We start from the raw sequence: 20,012 nt of genomic DNA, 5'->3' as shown, positions 1-20,012 counted from the left end.
GCACCATCTAGTGTTGCATGTTTATAACGCATTCAGAATGTTGTTCTTTTACTAATGTAGCTGAGTCCTCAGCCTTCACCTCTGCCATTATGTGCACTGCCTTGTCCTCAGTTTTCCACCTGCAATATGGAGATAATAATGGTCTCCTTCTCAACGGCTCTTGGAAGATCAAATGCCCAGGTGGGGAACCTGAGGCCTGAATATGTCACCCCGAAGCATCAGATCTTTTGATTACCGAGAGGCAGGACCATCTTTAGCAGATGTGGTGCCGGGGTGCAAATATCTGCCCAGCGCCCCAAAATTACCACGGATAGTGGGGGGGGGGAGCTGCGCACTGCGGGAGAGAAATCCCCGTGGAGGTTTTGGGAAGGTGGTTGCACACCCGCCAGCCATATAGTTGACGGGGTGTAGCTGGCAGGCGTGGAGGGAAAGGGGAGGCCGCCGGCAAAGCCGTGCAGCTCCCCTACTCGCTGGGGCGCCCCTGAGAGGCTGTCAGCCTGGCGCAATGCACCACTAAGCCCTATGGGAAAGACGGCTCTGCCTGGAGGGAAGATGTCTATTGCCAACCTGAGCTCATCCTCGACAGTGATAACCTGGTCATTTCAATCCCTGCTCTGGTAACCTCCGAGGTTAGATTTCTGAACCTGCTTCTGAAGACTTCCTGGCTGTTCCAGTTCCTTCCAATAGGGCACCTTGATTGCCAGCTGGGGACTGGACTGGATCATAGCTTGCTTCTTCTAAAACGTCTCCACCCCCATCGTTCTGCCCGGACACTGAGGTCCAGCTCCGAGGGCCTTCTGGCAGTTCCCTCATTGTGAGAAGCCAAGTTACAGGGAACCAGGCAGAGGGCCTTCTCGGTAGTGGCGCCTGCCCTCCCATCAGATGTCAAGGAAATAAACAACTATCTGACTTTTAGAAGACATTTGAAGGCAGCCCTGTTTAAGGAAGCTTTTATTGTTTGATATTTTAGTGTGTTTTTAATATTCTGTTGGAAGCCACCCAGAGTGGCTGGGAAGGCCTGGCCAGATGTGCAGGGTATTATTATTATTATTTGTTGTTGTTGTTGTTGTTGTTGTCGTCATCATCATCATGAGATCATCATCAAGAGAGCCAGTGGGGTGTAGTGGTTAAGAGCGGTAGACTCGTAATCTGGGGAACCGGGTTCGCGTCTCCGCTCCTCCACATGCAGCTGCTGGGTGACCTTGGGCTAGTCACAATTCTCTGAAGTCTCTCAGCCCCACTTACTTCACAGAGTGTTTGTTGTGGCGGAGGAAGGGAAAGGAGAATGTTAGCTGCTTTGAGACTCCTTCGGGTAGTGATAAAGCGGGATATCAAATCCAAACTCTTCTTCTTCTTCTTCTTCTTCTTCTTCTTCTTCTTCTTCTTCTTCTTCTTCTTCTTCTTCTTCTTCTTCTTCTTCTTCACTGTCTGCCAGTCCATTTTCTGACCACGGCGCCAATCCTTCCTGGACACTTGACCGGTGGCTTAATTCCCTCCTGCCTTTTTGCCACCCAGACTAGCTCTTCCCGCATAGACGGTTTTAATAGCTAGGCTCCTGCTTTCTGAATAGCACCCCCCTCTTCTTTTCTTCCTTCCCTGACTTTCTCAGAACCGTGTTAAAAACTCGCTGCGGCTCTCTAATTATCACAACAAACCTCCTCCGCAGGCCGAGTGAGTCATGGCGACAGTTTGGCTCTGGCAGTGACCTCAAGTATATGCTCAGCAGGTTATGAAGGAAACACCCGCTGAGAGCCTTAACGAAGCATAGCAATTCGGGGCTTAATCAACTCTGATAAAGGCCTGGGCAATGGAAAACAATGGAGCAGAAGCCAGGAGGGTGTTTTCTAGAATTCCTCGGAGCTTCCACCTTCCATTCTCAGGGCCAAATGGCGGGGGACTAATCTTGTCCGTGCTAAAGATACATAAGAAGAGCTTTGTTGGCCAATGGCCATCTAGTCTACAATGGCCAACCAGACGCCCCTGGGAAATGTGCAGGGAGCATGGCTATGTTCTGCAGGCCCTCCAAGTGTCCCAGATTTACAGAAACCACCCAGGTTTCTGATTTGACCCTGGAATGTCCTACTTTTCCTTAGGGTGTCCCTATTTTCATCGGAGAAATGTTGGAGGGTATGAAGTTATACGACCCCCCCCCCCAAGCCAAGGAGATAAGTAACTCTACAACCTTTAGAAGACATCTGAAGGCTGCCCTGTATAGGAAAGTTATGTAATTGTTATGTTATTGAGGGGTCCCTTCAAAGAGTTCGGCTTCTTAAGGAAGACTGGACCTTCGGAGAGAGCGTAACTTTTAAGGCTCAAACTGGTCAGGAAATGAGCAGAGACCAGACCAAAGCGGTTATAAGCCTGATCTTTAATAAAGCTGTTGCAACAGGGTGCTCCCCCCACACGCAGGAGAGAGGAGGACCCTGGGCAAAGGTGTGCAAGCCCTTATATAGACTTTGAAATTGCTCACCCTATAGCTCAAGACCACCCCCCCCCAGATACATCATACCTAAATCACAGAAGGGGTGTAGCCGAAGACCACCCCTTTAATACATCAGAGAAGGGGCAGACTACAACAGAAATCTGAGTGCGTTGTGAGATGGGGGGGGGGGTTATTGGGTTTTTTATTCTTGTTTTTATTAGGTATTTTGTGTTTTTATCTTGTGTTTCGATGCTGTGAACTGCCCTGAGGTCTACGGATGAGAGGTGGTATACAAAATTGATAAATAATAGTAATAATAATAAAAATAAATAAATAAATAAATAAATATAAATTTGTAGGCCGAGGCTCAGTCATACTTATTTGTACCCATGAGCCCAACCTTAGCTAAGCATCTCTAAGAAATCATGTTGCAAACATCATAGGTGCCTCTCTTTCTCTCTTTCCTCTCTCTGAACCCCTCCACCCTTTTCAACAAACTGGGCGTTCCTGTCGCCAGCACTGAGCTCATCACTCTGTCTCATATCTTTGTTTCCTGAGCTGCTTATGGTTGGCAAGAGGCGTTCGGCACGTGAGTCAGACTTACCTCAGAAGTCAGCCTGACCGGACGAAAATGAAATCATTTCTGGGCAGCATCCTCACCTCTGTATTGTCCATAGATTGTAAACATGGCAATACATTTTTTTAAATAAAAAAACACATTAACCCCCTTGCCATACGTCCTGGTTTCCTCAGACATTTGCCGAAAATCCGCCCGGCTGTCATTTGTTGTTGTTGTTGTTGTTTAGTCGTTCAGTTGTGTCCGACTCTCCTTGTGCCCTCCATCTTTCCCAACATCGGGGTCTTTTCCAGGGAGTCTTCTCTTCTCATGAGGTGGCCAAAGTATTGGAGCCTCAACTTCAGGATCTATCCTTCCAGTGAGCACTCGAGTCAGGACTGATTTCCTTCAGAATAGATAGGTTGGATCTTTTCGCAGTCCATGGGACTCTCAAGAGCAGGCATCCCCAAACTTCGGCCCTCCAGGTGTTTTGGACTACAATTCCCATCCTCCCCGACCACTGGTCCTGTTAGCTAGGAATCATGGGAGTTATAGGCCAAAACATCTGGATGTCTGCAGTTTGGGGGTGCCTGCTCAAGAGTCTCCTCCAGCACCATAATTCAAAAGCATCAATTCCTCGGTGATTAGCCTTCTTTATGGTTATTGTTAATAGGACACCACGATTTTCATCAGATATTTCTTGGAGGATATGTAATGCATTTCTTCTTTCTTCTTGGTTTTAATGTATTTATGTTGTGGTTTCTTTTGTGTCTGTCTGTCTGTCTGTCTGTCTGTCTGTCTGTCTGTCTGTCTGTCTGTCTGTTGCATTGCCTGGGCAAGATGAAGCAACTAACAAACTCAACAAATAATAATAATAATAATAATAATAATTAGGCAGAGTAGCTCCGCAGATTCTGTGTGGTGGCAGTGAAATGCAATGCTGGATTTACATATAAGCTAAACAAGCTATACCTTAGGGCAGGCATCCCCAAACTGCGGCCCTCCAGATGTTTTGGCCTACCACTCCCATGATCCCTAGCTAACAGGACCAGTGGTCAGTGATGGGAACTGTAGTCTAAAACATCTGGAGGGCCGAAGTTTGGAGCTGCCTGGCTTAGGGCCCCACTCTCTTGCCCCGCCCAAAAAAAATTAAAGAAAAAAACAACTGGATGTACATTTCCAAAATATAAGATAAAAAAAATAAAAAAAATAAAACCTACATACAGCAACAGTGTTCTGCATTGTGTAGGCTCCCATGATGTAAGTCATGGGCCCTGCCTGCTAACCTGCTCCCTAAAATATCACTGGTTTGCTCACTTCTATATATAGAGTGCCTACAGGTGAAACTCAGAAAATTAGAATATCGTCGAAAAGTACATTTATTTCAGTATTGCAACTTAAAGGGTGAACCCAATATATGAGATAGACATGACATGCAAAGCAAGATATGTCAAGCCTTTATTTGTTGTAATTGTAATTATTTGTTGTTAGGCAGGTCAATGATAAACGGAATGTAATTAATGAAATGTAATAGCGATGTTTATTTTTTTGTATTATTGTAACTATTTGTTTTATCACTGTGGAATTTCCAAAAGAAAGCATTTGTAAAAATTAAAAGAAAAATAATAAATAATAAATTGCATTACTGAAATAAATGTACTTTTCAACGATATTCTAATTTTCCGAGTTTCACCTGTACATTCTGCTATTTATAATTATTAGTAGTTTGCATCATATATTTACACCTATTATTATTTCATGTTATAGCAGGTTTCTAGAGTCTAGAATATGAGTCTTTGTAAATTTTGTTATTGCCAAATGCCAATGTGTTTGCATAATAATAATAATAATAATAATAATTTATTTATACCACGCCCATCTGGCTGGGTTTCCCCAGTCACTCTGGGCAGCTTCCAACAAAAGTATTAAAATACAACAATCTTAATCTTAATTATTAATTAATTATTACTATTAATTACTATTAATTACTATTAATTAATTAATTATTAATATAATATTAAGTTTGTTATGAATAAAAATCATTTTTAAGTTAGAGCTTAACAATTATTTCACTACCGTATTAATATACTTCTTCTTAATTGTATTTCAGTTCAACAATTACTTTGATAAAATACATATTTTGTTATGTGCAAATGGCTTTAGATACCTATTAGGTCCAGAAATTACCATATAGCATATATTCAACACAAAAAAAAACAGCGACAATTTGTTGTTGACAAAGGACAGCTGGATATTTAAAGGGCCCCATTACCTTCAGTAGCTTAGGGCCTCATCAAACCGAAATCCTGCCCTGGTGAGAAGTGAAGACTTTCAACAAAGTTAAAAGCTTCAGAGGTCACGGCTGGCTTGAGCACAGTCATCTGAAGCCTGCTTCTCTACCCATCACAAACCCAACTGGGAAGCTCCGAATCACTCATGCAGATATATCACTCGATATCTTATCAACTCATGACTTATCACTCAATGACTCACAGCTGAATGTGTGAGTGACGGCCATTTAAGAGGGCCCAGTGTGAGTTGAGCTCGGGCCGCGCATGAAAACTCCATCTGGGATGCTTCAGTAAGAGACTGCTGTACACTCACGTCATGTGTGAACAACCTGCCTTCATTGGGTGGGCTTTGGCCTTGAAATAAATGCTCCAGGTTGCCGGGGGGAACTCGATCAGAAAAAAGTGGAGCCAAGAGGCACCTTGCAAATTTAAATATTTTAGCATGAGCAAAGATGTCAGGGCCTGGCAGGAAACAAATCAGTGTGCCCCTGGGGGTGACGGGGCTGGAATCTTACTGGGGGGGGGGGGTTGTGGGGGGTCTGTACCAGCAAGGAGGCAAGAATCAGCCCAGAGATGGAAAGAAGACAAAGTCCCAAGCAGAGAGGAATGGCAAATCAAGCAGATGAACTACACCGAAATGGCAAAACTGACTGGAAAGCTCAGCAACAAAGAAGACAAAAACTTCAAGAAAGAATGGGGGTTGGTGGGTTGCGGAATTATGACTTACCGTATTTAGGAGACCACTGTAAGCAGATGAGAACATTAGCAGGATTTTTAAGAACCCTTGTAATGTAACAATTGCTAAGGATAATATGGACAGATACAAAATATGGATTATGAAATAATATGCAGTTGAAAAGGTTCACAATAAGACCCATGGAGGGGATGGGGGAGGGGGGGGAGTCTAGAGATTCAGAGAAATCTCTAAATGTGGATATTTATTTGGTATTGTTATATCTCTATGCTTGTAAAATCTAATGAACACTATTTTCAAAAAGGAGGCAAGAATCAGAGGCAGGGGAAGCTTCCGAGATGGAGGGTGGAGTACAGGATGAGTCAGAACAGGGTCGCCAACTTGAATAAAATATGGGTTGGGGGGCTCCAAGTAAGCTCCACCCTGCATAATGGATCACAAGTCATTTGAATGGAAATGCCCATAAGCTTTGGGGGGCCCTGCCCTCTCAGATATTTTATGGGGTGGGGAGCCAAAGGGAAGAGGAGGAAGAGGCAGGCCAGGCAAGTGAAAGGCCAGGTGCTTCCCCACCCTCTCCTGCACCACTGTCCCCCAGAACCAGGAGGGGACTGAAAAGGGAGGAGCAGAGGAAGTTCTAACCCAGGCATAGTCTCCGGCTACGTGCGCCCAGCTTGTTGGGGGAAGGTACATAAACTGGCGGACTGGATGGTTCCCTGTTGCTGCAACTGCTCCAAGGAGTGCAGACTTGGGAATAGCTGCCTAGCCGTTAGATGAGCAGAGATCCAGAGCCGTAGCAGCGACTGTTAAGTGTTACCTCTGACAATAAATACTTAACTGTCTGCCGTGTGCATTGCTTTGGCTGGGATGTGCCGGGTAGCACTCTGTGGCTGGAGGCAACAATGCTTCTGAATGCCAGTTGCTGGAAACCGCTTGAGGAGAGAGCCCATTAGGCTCAGGTCTACCTCGCAGGCATCTTGGCTGGCAAATGGGACTCGTTTATTTGCTAACTCCCTAAGGCTGCACTCCTAGCCAGGTTTATGCAGTAGTAAGCCCCGCTGAATTCACTGGGGGCTAATGCCCAGGTAAGGGATTAGGATTGTAGCCGTAGCCCCCCACTTTCATCATCATCAGCAACAAACCTGTAAACACTCTGATTTGAAACCAAAACATTATCCACAAAGCATCAGTTATATTTTTTTACACACCCATGAACTACGTATAGCATCATTTAAGCCAGGCATCCCCAAACTTCGGCCCTCCAGATGTTTTGGACTACAATTCCCATCATCCCTGACCACTGGTCCTGTTAGCTAGGGATCATGGGAGTTGTAGGCCAAAACATCTGGAGGGCCGCAGTTTGGGGATGCAGTTTGAGCCATGCTTTCCAATGGCCCTAAACAGAAATGGTAGAAAATAACCTCTTGGGATTGTTATGAATTTGGAGGGGACCGGGACAAGGATGCGCTAAACTCCTGGGTGCCAGATCCTCCCCAGAATTCCTGGACTTAGTAAAAGTTCATCAAGGTTTGATTAAACTGCACTAAACAAGGGACGCGGGTGGAGCTGTGGTCTAAGCCACTGAGCCTCTTGGGCTTGCCAATTGGAAGGTTGGCGGTTTGAATCCCTGCGACAGAGTGAGCTCCCGTTGCTCTGTCCCAGCTCCTGCCAACCTAGCAGTTCGAAAGCACGTCAAAGTGCAAGTAGATAAATAGGTACCACTGTGGCGGGAAGGTAAAATGGCATTTCCGTGCACTCTGGTTTCCGTCAGGGTGTCCCATTTTGCGCCAGATGCGGTTTAGTCATGCTGGCCACATGACCTGGAAATCTGTCTGTGGACAAACGCCGGATCCTGAAGTGAGATGAGCGCTGCAACCCCTTAGTCACCTTTGACAGGACTTAACTGTCCAGGGGTCCTTTACCTTTACCTTTTTTTTAACCAAACATGGAAATTCCTGGGCAGAGTGAGAGTTAGCTAGCGTTGCCATATTTCAAAAAGGAAAGTTGTTAAGCTTTCCCCCCATATATCCGGGTTTTTCCTGACATTTGGCAAAATCCCCCCCCCCCCATGCCATTTTTGCCCCCGAAAACCAGGACATGTCAGGCAAGCTTAGAGTTAGTTGGGTGGGTGGATTTAGAAGGCTGATGGTGTGTCCCAGCACTAAAGGAGAAATATACTGTTCTGTATTTCAAATAAATCTCTGTGCGGTTCAAAAATGGGTTAAAAAAATCCTCAACCACAGACGAAATGTGCTTTTGTTTCATTCCATTTGTGAATCACTTCCCATAAAATACCTCAAAGGGATTTCGCAATGAAAACATCACTAATGAAAGCAATTGCTGAATTTAATAGATTTTTTTTAAAAAAGTTATAACCATTAAAAATACTTTTAAAATGTAAAACCAATTAAAAACACTTTGCTACGTAAAAACAATTTCAAATCCAATACAGAGTGGGATAAAGATCTCTACTTAAAGATGAAAAGAGCTATGTACCTGCCTGGTTTGTAGCGGGAGGCAGTCTCCCTCCTTAAAAAAAAAAGCTTTTTTAAAAATCTGCATTTTAAAGCAGTACAGAGCAACTTGATAAGATATCCTTTTAAAGCAGATATTACAAATGAAAGGAACTAACATATGGAGCCCATAACAACTACCGTACTAGCAAATTCAAACTACAGTGGAACCTCGGTTTATGAACACCTCGGTTTACGAATTTTCGGTTTACGAACGCTGCAGACCCATCTGGAACGGATTAATTCACTTTCCATTGCTTTCAATGGGAAAGTTCGCTTCTGTTTATGAACGCTTCAGTTTATGAACAGACTTCCGGAACCAATTACACCCATGCTTCGGGTTAAGTACGCTTCAGGTTGAGTACTCCGCGGACCCGTCTGGAACGGATTAATCCGCTTTCCATTACTTTCAATGGGAAAGTTCGCTTCAGTTTATGAACACTTCAGTTTAAGTACTCCGCGGACCATCTGGAACAGATTAATCCACTTTCCATTACTTTCAATGGGAAAGTTTGCTTCAGTTTATGAACGCTTCAGTTTATGAACAGACTTCTGGAACCAATTGTGTTCATAAACCGAGGTACCACTGTACAGAAATTCAACTAGCCCTCCCAGGGATTCAAGTATGCAGTTATCGGTAGAAGCTGACTACTTCTGTATTTTTTGGGTAGAGTATCATTTACCCATCAAATTTATTGATTTACAATTGTTATTTTTTTAAAACAGACTTGCCACGACTTTTCAGAAAACTAGAGGCAGTTTTATAAGCTCCTCACCATTTCCTGCCCCCGGGAGATCTTGCAAAAGACATGCACACATTTATATATACATGGCCGTAAATAGCGAGAGTCAATGGACCAATTTTCATTGTGTTATTTTTGTCACATTCCCCAAAGGACAAACATTTTCTGCGGCTTTATTAATATCCACAGATTCCCCCCTGCTTCGCAATACAGCTGCTGCTGTCCAAGCAAAACGGGGGAAATACAGCCAACATTCTGAGAGCCTTTTCCGCCAGGGATTTTAATAGAAAACATGGCCTCCCCTTCTTCTTCTTCTAAATAGCAGGAGTTTGGAAGTTTCCTGAAATTAAATCATCGAGCAACGCCCCCTCCTCCATATTTGCTGTGCCCTGTTTCAAGCAGTTTGCCGCAGAAATCACAGTTCTGAACAAATTACCAGTTCTGCTCATTTTTCGCCCTGGCTTTTGACACTTGGTGTGTATATTAAGGGCTCACCCTACTCTTCTCATTGATGATCATTTTAAACTGATTTTAAAATCAAATTCAATTCAACTAAGAACAGGATGTTCAGGTCAGGAGATCAGGGAAAGGGAACTGACCCCAACCTCCGCCTTCAATCGTATTGATTGCTGCTTTAACTCTCTCTTATATATGCTGTGTTTTAATGCTCTTCTTACATCCAGCATTTTAATTGTGCATTTCCATGTTAACGTTCTGATGGAGTCGCTAAATTGTGTATTTTAATTATGTGCCTATACATTTGTAATCATTTTTGACACAGTGGTACCTTGGTTCTCAAACTTAATCAGTTCCAGAAGTCTGTTCCAAAACCAAAGCGTTCCAAAACCAAGACCCGCTTTCCCATAGAAAGTAATGCAAAATGGATTAATCCGTTCCAGACTTTTAAAAACAATCCCTAAAAATGAAAGAATATTCGCAGCTAGCAAAATTTACTGGAAGTATTAGAGGACAAACGAAACAAAAAATAAAAAAGGAATGGAGGATATTTGATGAGTATTTAAAGAATACTGTAATGGTATATCCGAAATCCTAACGGCAGACTAAGGTTGAACCTAAACTGAATTTAAGGGAAGATTATATGTAAATGGAAGATAAGAATTGTGTGATATAATAAGGTAAACATACATAGATTACAGAGAGAATAATTGGAAGTCAGTTAAAAGAAGATATAAATGAATGATTTTTATTTTTTCTAATTTCTGTATTTTTTCTTTTTTCTTTTCTTGTTTTTGTTTTTTGTGTGATTGCATTTTTGGTTGCATGACCAGACTTTAGAATGTGCTGTTTTTTTTGTCTGTAATAGTATATGTGTATGTTGAGTGTTTATGTTTTTAAAGAGAGAAATTAATAAAATTTATATTTAAAAAATAAAAATAAACCCCTTAAACAGCAATTTAACATGAATTGAGCCATAAAATGAAAGCAATAAACAATGTACTGCAGTCACACAATCAATCAATCAATCAATCAATCAATCAGTACTGCAGTCACACAATCAATCAATCAATCAATCAATCAGTAGCTGAACTAGGTTCCACACAGCCACAAAAACAAAAAAAGAGAGCCACAAATACAAAAAAATGCAAAATAAATAGCAAAAACAGACAGACCTCAGCGTAACACTCAAAACAGAAGTATGGCACTCAAAATGTAAGTGTGGCACTCAAATTAGAAGCGTACCACTCAAAACGGAGCACGTTTGGCTTCCGAAAAAGGTTCGCAAACCGGAACACTTACTTCCAGGTTTGCAGTGTTTGAGTTCCAAGTTGTTTGAGTACCAAGGCATTTGAGAACCAAGGTACCACTGTATGTATAACCCACTTTGGCAAGTAAGGGATAAATAGATAGATAGATAGATAGATAAATTAATTAATTAAATCAACACGGTCCTCTTTCACTCTTTGGAGAAATACTTTTGCTAGCCACGTCAGGTGCATTTGGTAACAAGAAGCCCCTGTTCCATCTTGAGCTGGTTCTCTAGCTACGGCTGTTCCTGGACCCTACATCAGGTTCTCCTTGAAGATGGCTCCAGAACTGCAGCTAGTGTAGGATGCCAGCACCTGACTATTGGCTGGTACCTCGATGAACAGTCATATAGCACCTATTTTGTGAGACCTGCATGGGCTGCCTATATGTTACCAACCCCAATTTAAGGTGTTGGTGTTAAAATGGGAATCCGTGAACAACTTGAGGCCTGGGAACTTGATGATGCCAGCTCTAAGATCAGCGGGTGCCTTGTCTAATTTTTAAATTAAAACAAGATTTATTTATTTTTCTTAAATGCTTAAAACTGCTCAGGAGATTGGCAGAAGGGGAGAGGTTTTTTTTAGTGAGGTCACAGGAGCACAGCCAATCAGCATTGTGCATACATAGGACTCAGCTATACAGCTGCAAATAAAACATTTTAAGTGTGTTTTAAGTGCAGTATTACAATGTGACACGAGATGGCGATGGTGAACCTTTTGGAAGATTCAATGTGTTTTTCGAAACACTTTAAAGATAAGCATATTCAGAATGGTTTTTATATGTGTCTAGACTCCAATCTGAGACAGATTGAATGGTATAATCGTGAGAGGCTCACACGAGCCTGCAACCAGCTATCTGCTGTGCATGTATAAAGGGGAATGTAACTCTGCTACATAAAGGAACTTGCTAGCATAAGTTAGGAAGGATATTAATAAACAATATATCATCTCCTGCCACCCTGAACATTCCCACAATCCTAATCATGTTATGTCTTTCCTTTTTGAAGTTTCAAGACTCTTCATTGTCCAGGGAGACAGCAGGAAGTGTTTCTATTTACCTTCCCCTGACAATGTTTGGTGTAATGAAAGGCTTTGTTGGCAACCCAAGACTCTGATCAGTTTCTCGAACACCCTGGATTTCCTTCAAACCAAAGTTGCACTGAGTGACGCTTGGGTTATTATTAGGAAACTCGTTGTTTAGTCTTCTCAAACACATTTCCTACCATTTTTTGTTTGCACAGATGTGCATTGGATATGTTGCATAGGCAACATGGTTTGAGCATATTGCACTGATCCTGGACATAGCTGCCAAGTCTCCCGTTTTTTGCGGGAAACCCCCGTATTTAAACCCGTTCCCCACTGTTATCCCGAATAGAGAAAAATCCCGTAAATCCCCCGGATTTCCTACCTGCCCGGGAGGCTCCTTCTGTGCATGTCTAGACATGCACAGAACTGATTTCGGGTGCCGCTCTGTCCATGTCTGGGCACCGGAAATCGGGCAGTGCCGGCACCAGAAGTCGCTTCTACGCATGTCCAGACATGCGTAGAAGCGACTTCTGGTGCCGCACCGCTGCTGATCCCGGATTTTTCTTACTGGGAGTTGGAGGGTATGATCCTGGACTAAATGCACTGGCTGCCAATTAGTTTCCATGTAAAGTGCTGGTTTTGACCTGTAAAGGCTTAAACTGCTCAGGACCACAATACCTCAAGGATGCCCCCCCAATATGAACTGACCCAGACCCTAAAATCACCATCTGATGCCCTGTTTTGTATGTCTCCCCCACAAAAGGTCCAGAGGGTGGAACATGAGAACAGGCCTTTTTGTGGTGGCTCCCTGCTTGTGGAATGCTCTCTCCAAAGAGGCTCGCCTGGTGCCTTCAACTTTGCACAAGGCAAAAAATACAACAAACCTCTTCAACCAGTTGTTTGTCTGATTAATACCTGATACGTTTTAAATGAGTTGTGGGAGGGGGTGGAGAGGAGGCGGGGTCATTGGATTATTGCTGTTTTTATTATGTATTTTGTGGTTTTTTTAAATCTTGTATTTTTATGTTGTGAACTGCACTGAGATCTATGGATGAAGGGGATCAGGCCAAAGCTACTTCTTGTTGTCTGTCCTGAATCTTCCAACATTCAGATTCAATGGATGACCACACTAGCGTTCTACTATTAGGGAGAAAGGGAGAATCATAGAATCATAGAGTTGTAGAGTTGCAAGGGACCCAAGGGTCATCCAGTCCAACCCCCTGCAATGCAGGAATCTCAGCTAAAGCATCCATAACAGATGGCCATCCAACCTCTGCTTAAAAACCTCCAAGGAAGGAGAGTGTTCCACTGTCAAACAGCTCTTTCTGTCTGAAAGCTCTTCCTGATGTTTAGTCGGAATCACCTTTCTTGAAGCCATGGGTTCGAGTCCTACCTTCCAGAGCAGGAGAAAACAAGCTTGCATCTTCTTCCATGTGACAACCCTTAAGAGGGCTATCCTATCTCCTCTCAGTCTCCTCTTTTCCAGGCTAAACATACCCAGCTCCTTCAACCATTCCTCATCAGGCCAGACCCTTGATTATCTCAGTTGCCCTCCTCTGCACACCTTCCAGCTTGTCAATATCCTTCTTAAATTGGGGCACCCATAACTGGACACAGTATTCCTGGCGTGGTCTGACCAAGGCTCTACAATGTCCTTTTTCATGTGAGGGCAACCGGAGCTATATACAGTGCTTGTAAAGCAAAAGGCAGATTTGCACAGTATCCTGACATGCAGAACGTCCACTGTAATGCAGGATGCATAATGGATGGTTAATCCAGCAGATGGATAAAGAGGCCCTCAGCATGTTACGCGCCGCATTCTACACATGGCACTTATTCCCATAGCCTACAATGTGTAAAGTCTACATGTCAGAATGCTATGCAAATTGGCCCGGACTTTGCAGCTGTGTGCCAAATGCAGATGTTCAGCACCAGCTCACAGCTGGGAACCAAAACAGCCAAGACTTTTCATGGCTCTGAAATAGCCATGGGAGAATGCCTTTATTGATTTCAATGCGATTTATACAGGCGCAATATCGCAGCTGTTCCTCCCTGCTCCTCCCTACATGTGAAAGAAATAGCTTCAAGTCACTTTGTACCAAAGTCACGGCTTTCTGCTTTCACAACCACAAAGCTCTCTCTCTCTCTCTGTTAATTAATTCTTAATTAAGTAATTAATTAATCTTCCACTCAATGCCAAAACAGGCTCTAAGTGGTTTACTTACTTATAAAACCCTGTTACACGAAGATTAAGATATAAACAGCCATAATGAAAACACCCAATAAAATTGTTCCCGTTGAAATGTTAAAATGTAAACACCCATAATTCAAATACAGCATTTCAAACAAGAGAGATTAAGGGAATGCCTATGTAAACGGGTGCTATGGAAACAAACCCCACATATGTTTAGCATTTTCAGTCTGTGCTAATAGGATAATGACACCTAGGTCATTCGTCCAGATTTGGCCGGCAGACAAGAGGTTTCTCCACCTCCAGTCTAGAAATATACAGGGCTTGAACTCTGCACTGCATTAAGGCTCGCCCCACTTTATCCCACAACTTTCCCCCTTCCACTCTGCCCTCGCCATCATGACTGCCATCCAGCTTAATGGTCCCCTGCAATCTTAGGGCCAAACTAGATATGAGGGGCAGCCACATGGAACACAAGTTTCCCCATTGATAGACAGAGAGAAGGGAGTGGAGGGGATCCTACAAAATGGAACATTGGAGAGTGGGGAGCCATAGCCTCTCCACATCAGTTGCCTTAGGTCAGTAGGCACTGCAGCAATAAACCTCCCTCCCCCCCACCTCCCGCCCAATTCATTTCCAGTTCTGGGCAGCACAGTTTTAGAAGGATATTGACAAACGAAAAAGTGGGCAGAAGGGAGCAACCAAGATGATGAAGGGTCTGGAAACCAGCAAGTATGATTAGTATTAGTAGTATCTATATCCTGCCTTTCTGCCAAGTTCAGGATTCAAGGTGGCTTGCACCATTTAAATACAACAATCACAAAAATGACACATAAATGGCCACCATGATTCAAACTCAGCTCTCCCCAGCCCTAGCCTAGCACTCTTAGTAACTCCTCCGTGCTAACTCTGTATTGCTTCCACATGTTAGCCAAACTCAGAAGCATTAGCTCCTTCAAAATGTAAAACTCTGGAACGCTCCAGAGCCTTAACTCCGAGGTAGAAGAATAATAATAATTTGGATTTAATATCCCGCTTTATCACTACCCGAAGGAGTCTCAAAGCGGCTAACATTCTCCTTTCCCTTCCTCCCCCACAACAAACCCTCTGTGAGGTAAGTGGGGCTGAGAGACTTCAGAGAAGTGTGACTAGCCCAAGGTCACCCAGCAGCTGCATGTGGAGGAGCGGAGACACAAACCAATAGATAGATAGATAGATGATAGATAGATAGATAGATGATAGATAGATAGATAGATAGATAGAGTGGTGCCTCGCTAGACGAATTTTATTCGTTCCACGGGTCTATTCTTATAACGAAAAATTCGTCTAGCGCAGGCATCCCCAAACTGCGGCCCTCCAGATGTTTTGGCCTACAACTCCCATTATCCCTAGCAAACAGGACTAGTGGTCGGGGAAGATGGGAATTGTAGTCCAAAACATCTGGAGGGCCGAAGTTTGGGGATGCCTGGTCTAGCGAATCCCATAGGAATGCATTGAATTTTTTTTTTGAATTTTTTTTTTGCCCATAGGAACGCATTAATTGAATTTCAATGCATTCCTATGGGAAACCGCGATTCGCTAGACAAATTTTTCATAAAACGAATTCATCTAGCGAGGCAACCTCCGCTAGAAAAATCCTTTCTTTAAGCGAAAATTTCATCTTACAGGGCATTTGTTAAGCGAGGCACCACTGTAGATGATAGATAGATAGATAGATAGATGATAGATAGATAGATAGATAGAGATAGTAATAAAAGCCTATTCAAACTGGGCCAAGAAGGATCTCTAGCTGCCCCCTAAAACTCTGTTTGGAGGCTAAATCTGACTATTGTGATGTATGATTCATTCGCCACAAGGGAGAGGGAAAGGATGAGTTTGACAAAGAACACAAGTGCGTTTTAGATCTTCAAATGCTCAAAGTGTACAAACAGAAATTGATTCTGGAACAACAAAAAACAACCGCTTCCCACCCAGCCTAGAGCTGTTTCTGACCTCTGGGGCAGGTTGGTGGTCTCTGAATTTCAAACTCAACCGCTTTGATCTCTTGTGGAAGGAAGTGATACCTGCCTGCGGAGATAGAGGATTGTTGCTGTTGTTATTACACTAATACCCCTCCTTTTCCTCCAAGGAGCTCAAGGTGGCATGTGAGTGGTTCTCTCCCTCCTCATTTAATCCTAACAACAACCCTGTGAGGTAGGTTAGACTGGGAGGCATTGATGGGACTGAGGTGAGCTTCAGGACTGAGTCGGGATTTGAACTCTGGTCTCTCCCAGTCCTGGTCCAACACTCTCACCACTGCTCCACCGTGGCTCTGTATAATTTTCCAAATCCAGGGTGGGATCCCGCTAACTCCTCCTAGTGCAATGGGGCTTTCTCCCCCTCTTCACCCGCCCCACGTCCCCCGAACCCCCAAAATTGGCCCTGAACCCCCCAAACAGCACATGGGTCTTGTTCCATCCAGCAAGATGAAAAACTGGTACTGGTGGGATGGTTGCCATAGTGCGATGTTGATTTCCCCCTCTAAATTATTTTATTCCTTTTAAAGAAAGGTGAGCAGGACTCACATGCCCAATTGTCTATCGAGGAGGCCGTTTCAGATCTCAGCACTTATTTATTTACAAATTTATTCTGCCCTTTTCCCCATGGGTGGGGGAAACTGTGGTGCCTCAGAGCTCGTTGAACTCCCTCTCCCATCACTCCCATCGCCAGTGCTCACGGATGATGGGAGTTGTAGTCTCACACTTCTCCCTCCACAGGTTTCATCTTCAAAAAAATTCAATTACAGGTGAAACTCGGAAAATTAGAATACCGTCGAAAAGTGCATTTATTTCAGTAACGCAACTTATAAGGTGAAACCAATATATGAGATAGATGCATGACACGCAAAGCAAGATATGTCAAGCCTTTATTTGTTGTAATTGTAATTATTTGTTGTTAGGCGGGTCAATTATAAATGGAATGTAATTAATGAAATGTAATAGCGATGTTTACTTTTGTTTATTTTGTATGATTGCAACTATTTGTTTTATTACTGTGGAATTTCCAAAAGTAAGCATTTGTAAAAATTAAAAGAAAAATTAAAAATAATAATTTGCATTACTGAAATAAATGCACTTTTCGATGCAATTCTAACTTTCTGTCACCTGTATTTTAAAAATTCCACCCCTCCAAAAATACCCCCTGCAAAAAAACCCTGTGCATTTTTTATGTACACTTCCCTCAATTTTTTGGCTGGAGAGCTGTAAATTCTCCTCCTTAGCAATTAACTAATTAATCAACCCTGCATGTAGAAATCTAGCATATCAGGGGTTTTTTACGGCTTGGTGTTCATACAAAAGGGTATGGGGAGGGGAATGGCTTGTTTGTATGTCACTCTGCCTCTGATCCAGTAAACAGATGCATGGGCCTGTAGCCCAATCAGAACACTTGTCAGGCTAGGCAGAGGAGGAGCTTCTATCTCCCTGGCAACCATCCTCCACAGCTTAGCCCTGTGACCTCACACTTTAGACACCAAGACTCTACTGGGGTGTTCTCATTGAATACAGAGACCCCCCCTCTTTTTTTTGCAAGAGATGGAAACTCCAGAGGTGAATTATGGGGTGGGTGTGGGTGGGAATGATGGGACTAGAGAATGAGCACATTTGCAATAACCACAACATGCCATTAGAACAAAAGGAAAGTAGAATATTTGAGCCAATCAAGAGAATGAGACATTGAAAAGAGGCAGTAGACTCTGAACTGTTCCACTTCAGGTGTGGAGTCTTATCTCCCCTCCACCCACAAAAAACCAATCTCTGTGCAGGTAGCAAAATGAGCACACAGAAGGCGAACAGACGAAGTAGCCATGAACAGACGAAGTAGCCGAAGTACCCACCACCCCCCCAAAAAATCTGAAGCCACCCAAAATCTGAATTGGTACTGTCCTGAATTCTGCCACCCAACTTTACCTTCTCATCCCATGTAACGTAGAAGCGGTGCTTTTCTTTTTAGGAAATAATAAAAGTGCCGGTAACTCACCACGAAGTTGTTACAGTAAGGGCCGCATTTTTAACATTGGGGCGGGGAGAGAAAGGTGCCGGTACTTGAGTACCCCCAGAAAACCCCCCACTGTGATGTAAGTCTCTGCTCAGGGCAGGAGAAACAAGCGTGCTCTTACCTGCATAGTGGTCAAACACCGTAGGAACGTATTCTTCCGGAAAAGCATCGTTGGCGTAGCTCATCAGCAGGCAGGTCTTGCCCACAGCTCCATCCCCGACCACCACACATTTGAGCATCTTCTTCACGCTGCCCTCAGGGTGGCTGTGTTGCTCATCAACTTTGCTGCTCATCCTGGCTGTTTGTTTTTATCTACCTGCCCGCTTCCCCCAGAATTTCAGGCATACATGGAAGCAGCAAAAAGCCTTTTTTTCCTGAGTTAGTTTCTGTAGTCGTTTTGCCCCCACCCCCTTTTTTGAAGTAGCGGGCCTTCACGAAATCATAACGCTGAATCCCAAGCTTGTCCCAGCCCGAACTTTCTCAAGCCGAGAAGAAAACCACGCGGGGAGAATAAATAAGACAATAATAGGGGCACGAGCGTGTTGTGAGCCCGAGTCAGGAAACCTTCATCTTGGATGCAGAGAGACTTTGGTATTTCGCACAGCTTAAAAATAGACGCCGTCTGAGGAACCGAGTGCCTCCTTCTCTTCGTTGCTCCGGCCTGAAAAATCTGGGATTTGTGCTAAGCCCACCCCACTGGCCATCGCATTCCCAACCGGAGAAGGGAAGCTGGAGGGGTTTAATGGACGGTTTTCATTTTTACGCAACCCCTTTATTTCCCCCAGCTTGCTGTATGTCAGGAAATCATGGGTTTCCTGCCGAATTCCATATTAGGATGAATGGGGCTCGTGAAGGGCTGCGAACAATAGGAGCTCTGTGCGTGTTTGTACTTTGCAGGAACTCTGCCAGGATGTGGAGGAAGAAAAGCACTAGAGGTCTCAGCGCAGGATGAAGTTCAGAGGCCTCCTGCTCTGGGGGGGACTGGCCTGAATGCTGCCACGACGACTCCAGAGGCATTGGGGAGCGGCATTGTAAAAAGGCAGTTCTGTAACTTGGGGGGGTGGGTGGGTTTCAGCTCTGTGCCCCCTCGCAAGGAGCCGCCAGCAGCAGCGGGCAAATATAAAAGGATCATCTGGGATAGAGATCTACAGATGGTGCCAGAGGAGTTAGCCTTGGGCTGACCCCTCCCTGCGAGGCACATCCGATAGCATCTGGGACAAGTTAAGAAAGGTCGTGGTCCTTTAAGGGCACTACCTCTGGCATTTCAAATCAGATAGACTGCTTCTGTTTAGACGCAGGAGTGCAACTATCTGTTGCCCAGCCAGAATCTGCTGGCTAGATAGGACCAGGGCCGGTGCTAGGGTTTTTTGCGCCCTAGGCAAGATCACCTTCTGGTGCCCCCCCGGGTGTCTGCTTCCTCCCTGTGGGCCTGGCTCAGCCTTCACCCCCTTCCCTTCCCAGCGCCCCTCCCGCTTACCTGTGACGTCGGCGGCTGGGTTGCTCTGGCTGCCCTCGGGCTTCAGCCACGGACCCCTGGGCGCAACAGCAGCTGCTCCCGCCTGCCCGAGAAGTAGAGCGCGGTGACGGCGCCTGGAGCCGAAGGCCCGGCTCTAGTGCACGCGGGAAGGGGCTGCTCTCGCCCCACGTGTCCTCCACACGCTGCTGCCCTCGGCGCTCCGGGCACACCTGGGCTGCACTGGCGCCGCTGCTGCTGCCCGCCCTGGACGCAGGTAGGTGGCGTCGGGGCACAGCGGCCGTGCAGCAGAGCGAGTCCTGTG

The 20,012-nt window shown here is 44.5% G+C and overlaps 1 protein-coding gene across 1 annotated transcript in view; it reads right to left on the bottom strand.

Annotated features, from left to right (window-relative positions):
* RHOJ (ras homolog family member J) overlaps positions 1 to 19,004 on the bottom strand; it is a 53,072-nt gene extending 34,068 nt beyond the window's left edge. Inside the window, exon 1 of the mRNA XM_035104390.2 lies at positions 18,356 to 19,004. Coding sequence (XP_034960281.1) covers positions 18,356 to 18,527 — 172 coding nt within the window. The 5' untranslated portion in view covers positions 18,528 to 19,004. The remainder of the gene's footprint in view (positions 1 to 18,355) is intronic.
* Between the last annotated feature and the right edge of the window lie 1,008 nt (positions 19,005 to 20,012).

This window comes from Zootoca vivipara, chromosome 1, assembly GCF_963506605.1.
Source record: "Zootoca vivipara chromosome 1, rZooViv1.1, whole genome shotgun sequence".
Lineage (NCBI taxonomy): Eukaryota > Metazoa > Chordata > Lepidosauria > Squamata > Lacertidae > Zootoca > Zootoca vivipara.
Note: the sequence above shows the minus strand (reverse complement) of the source record. Positions and strands in the feature narration are given on the sequence as shown.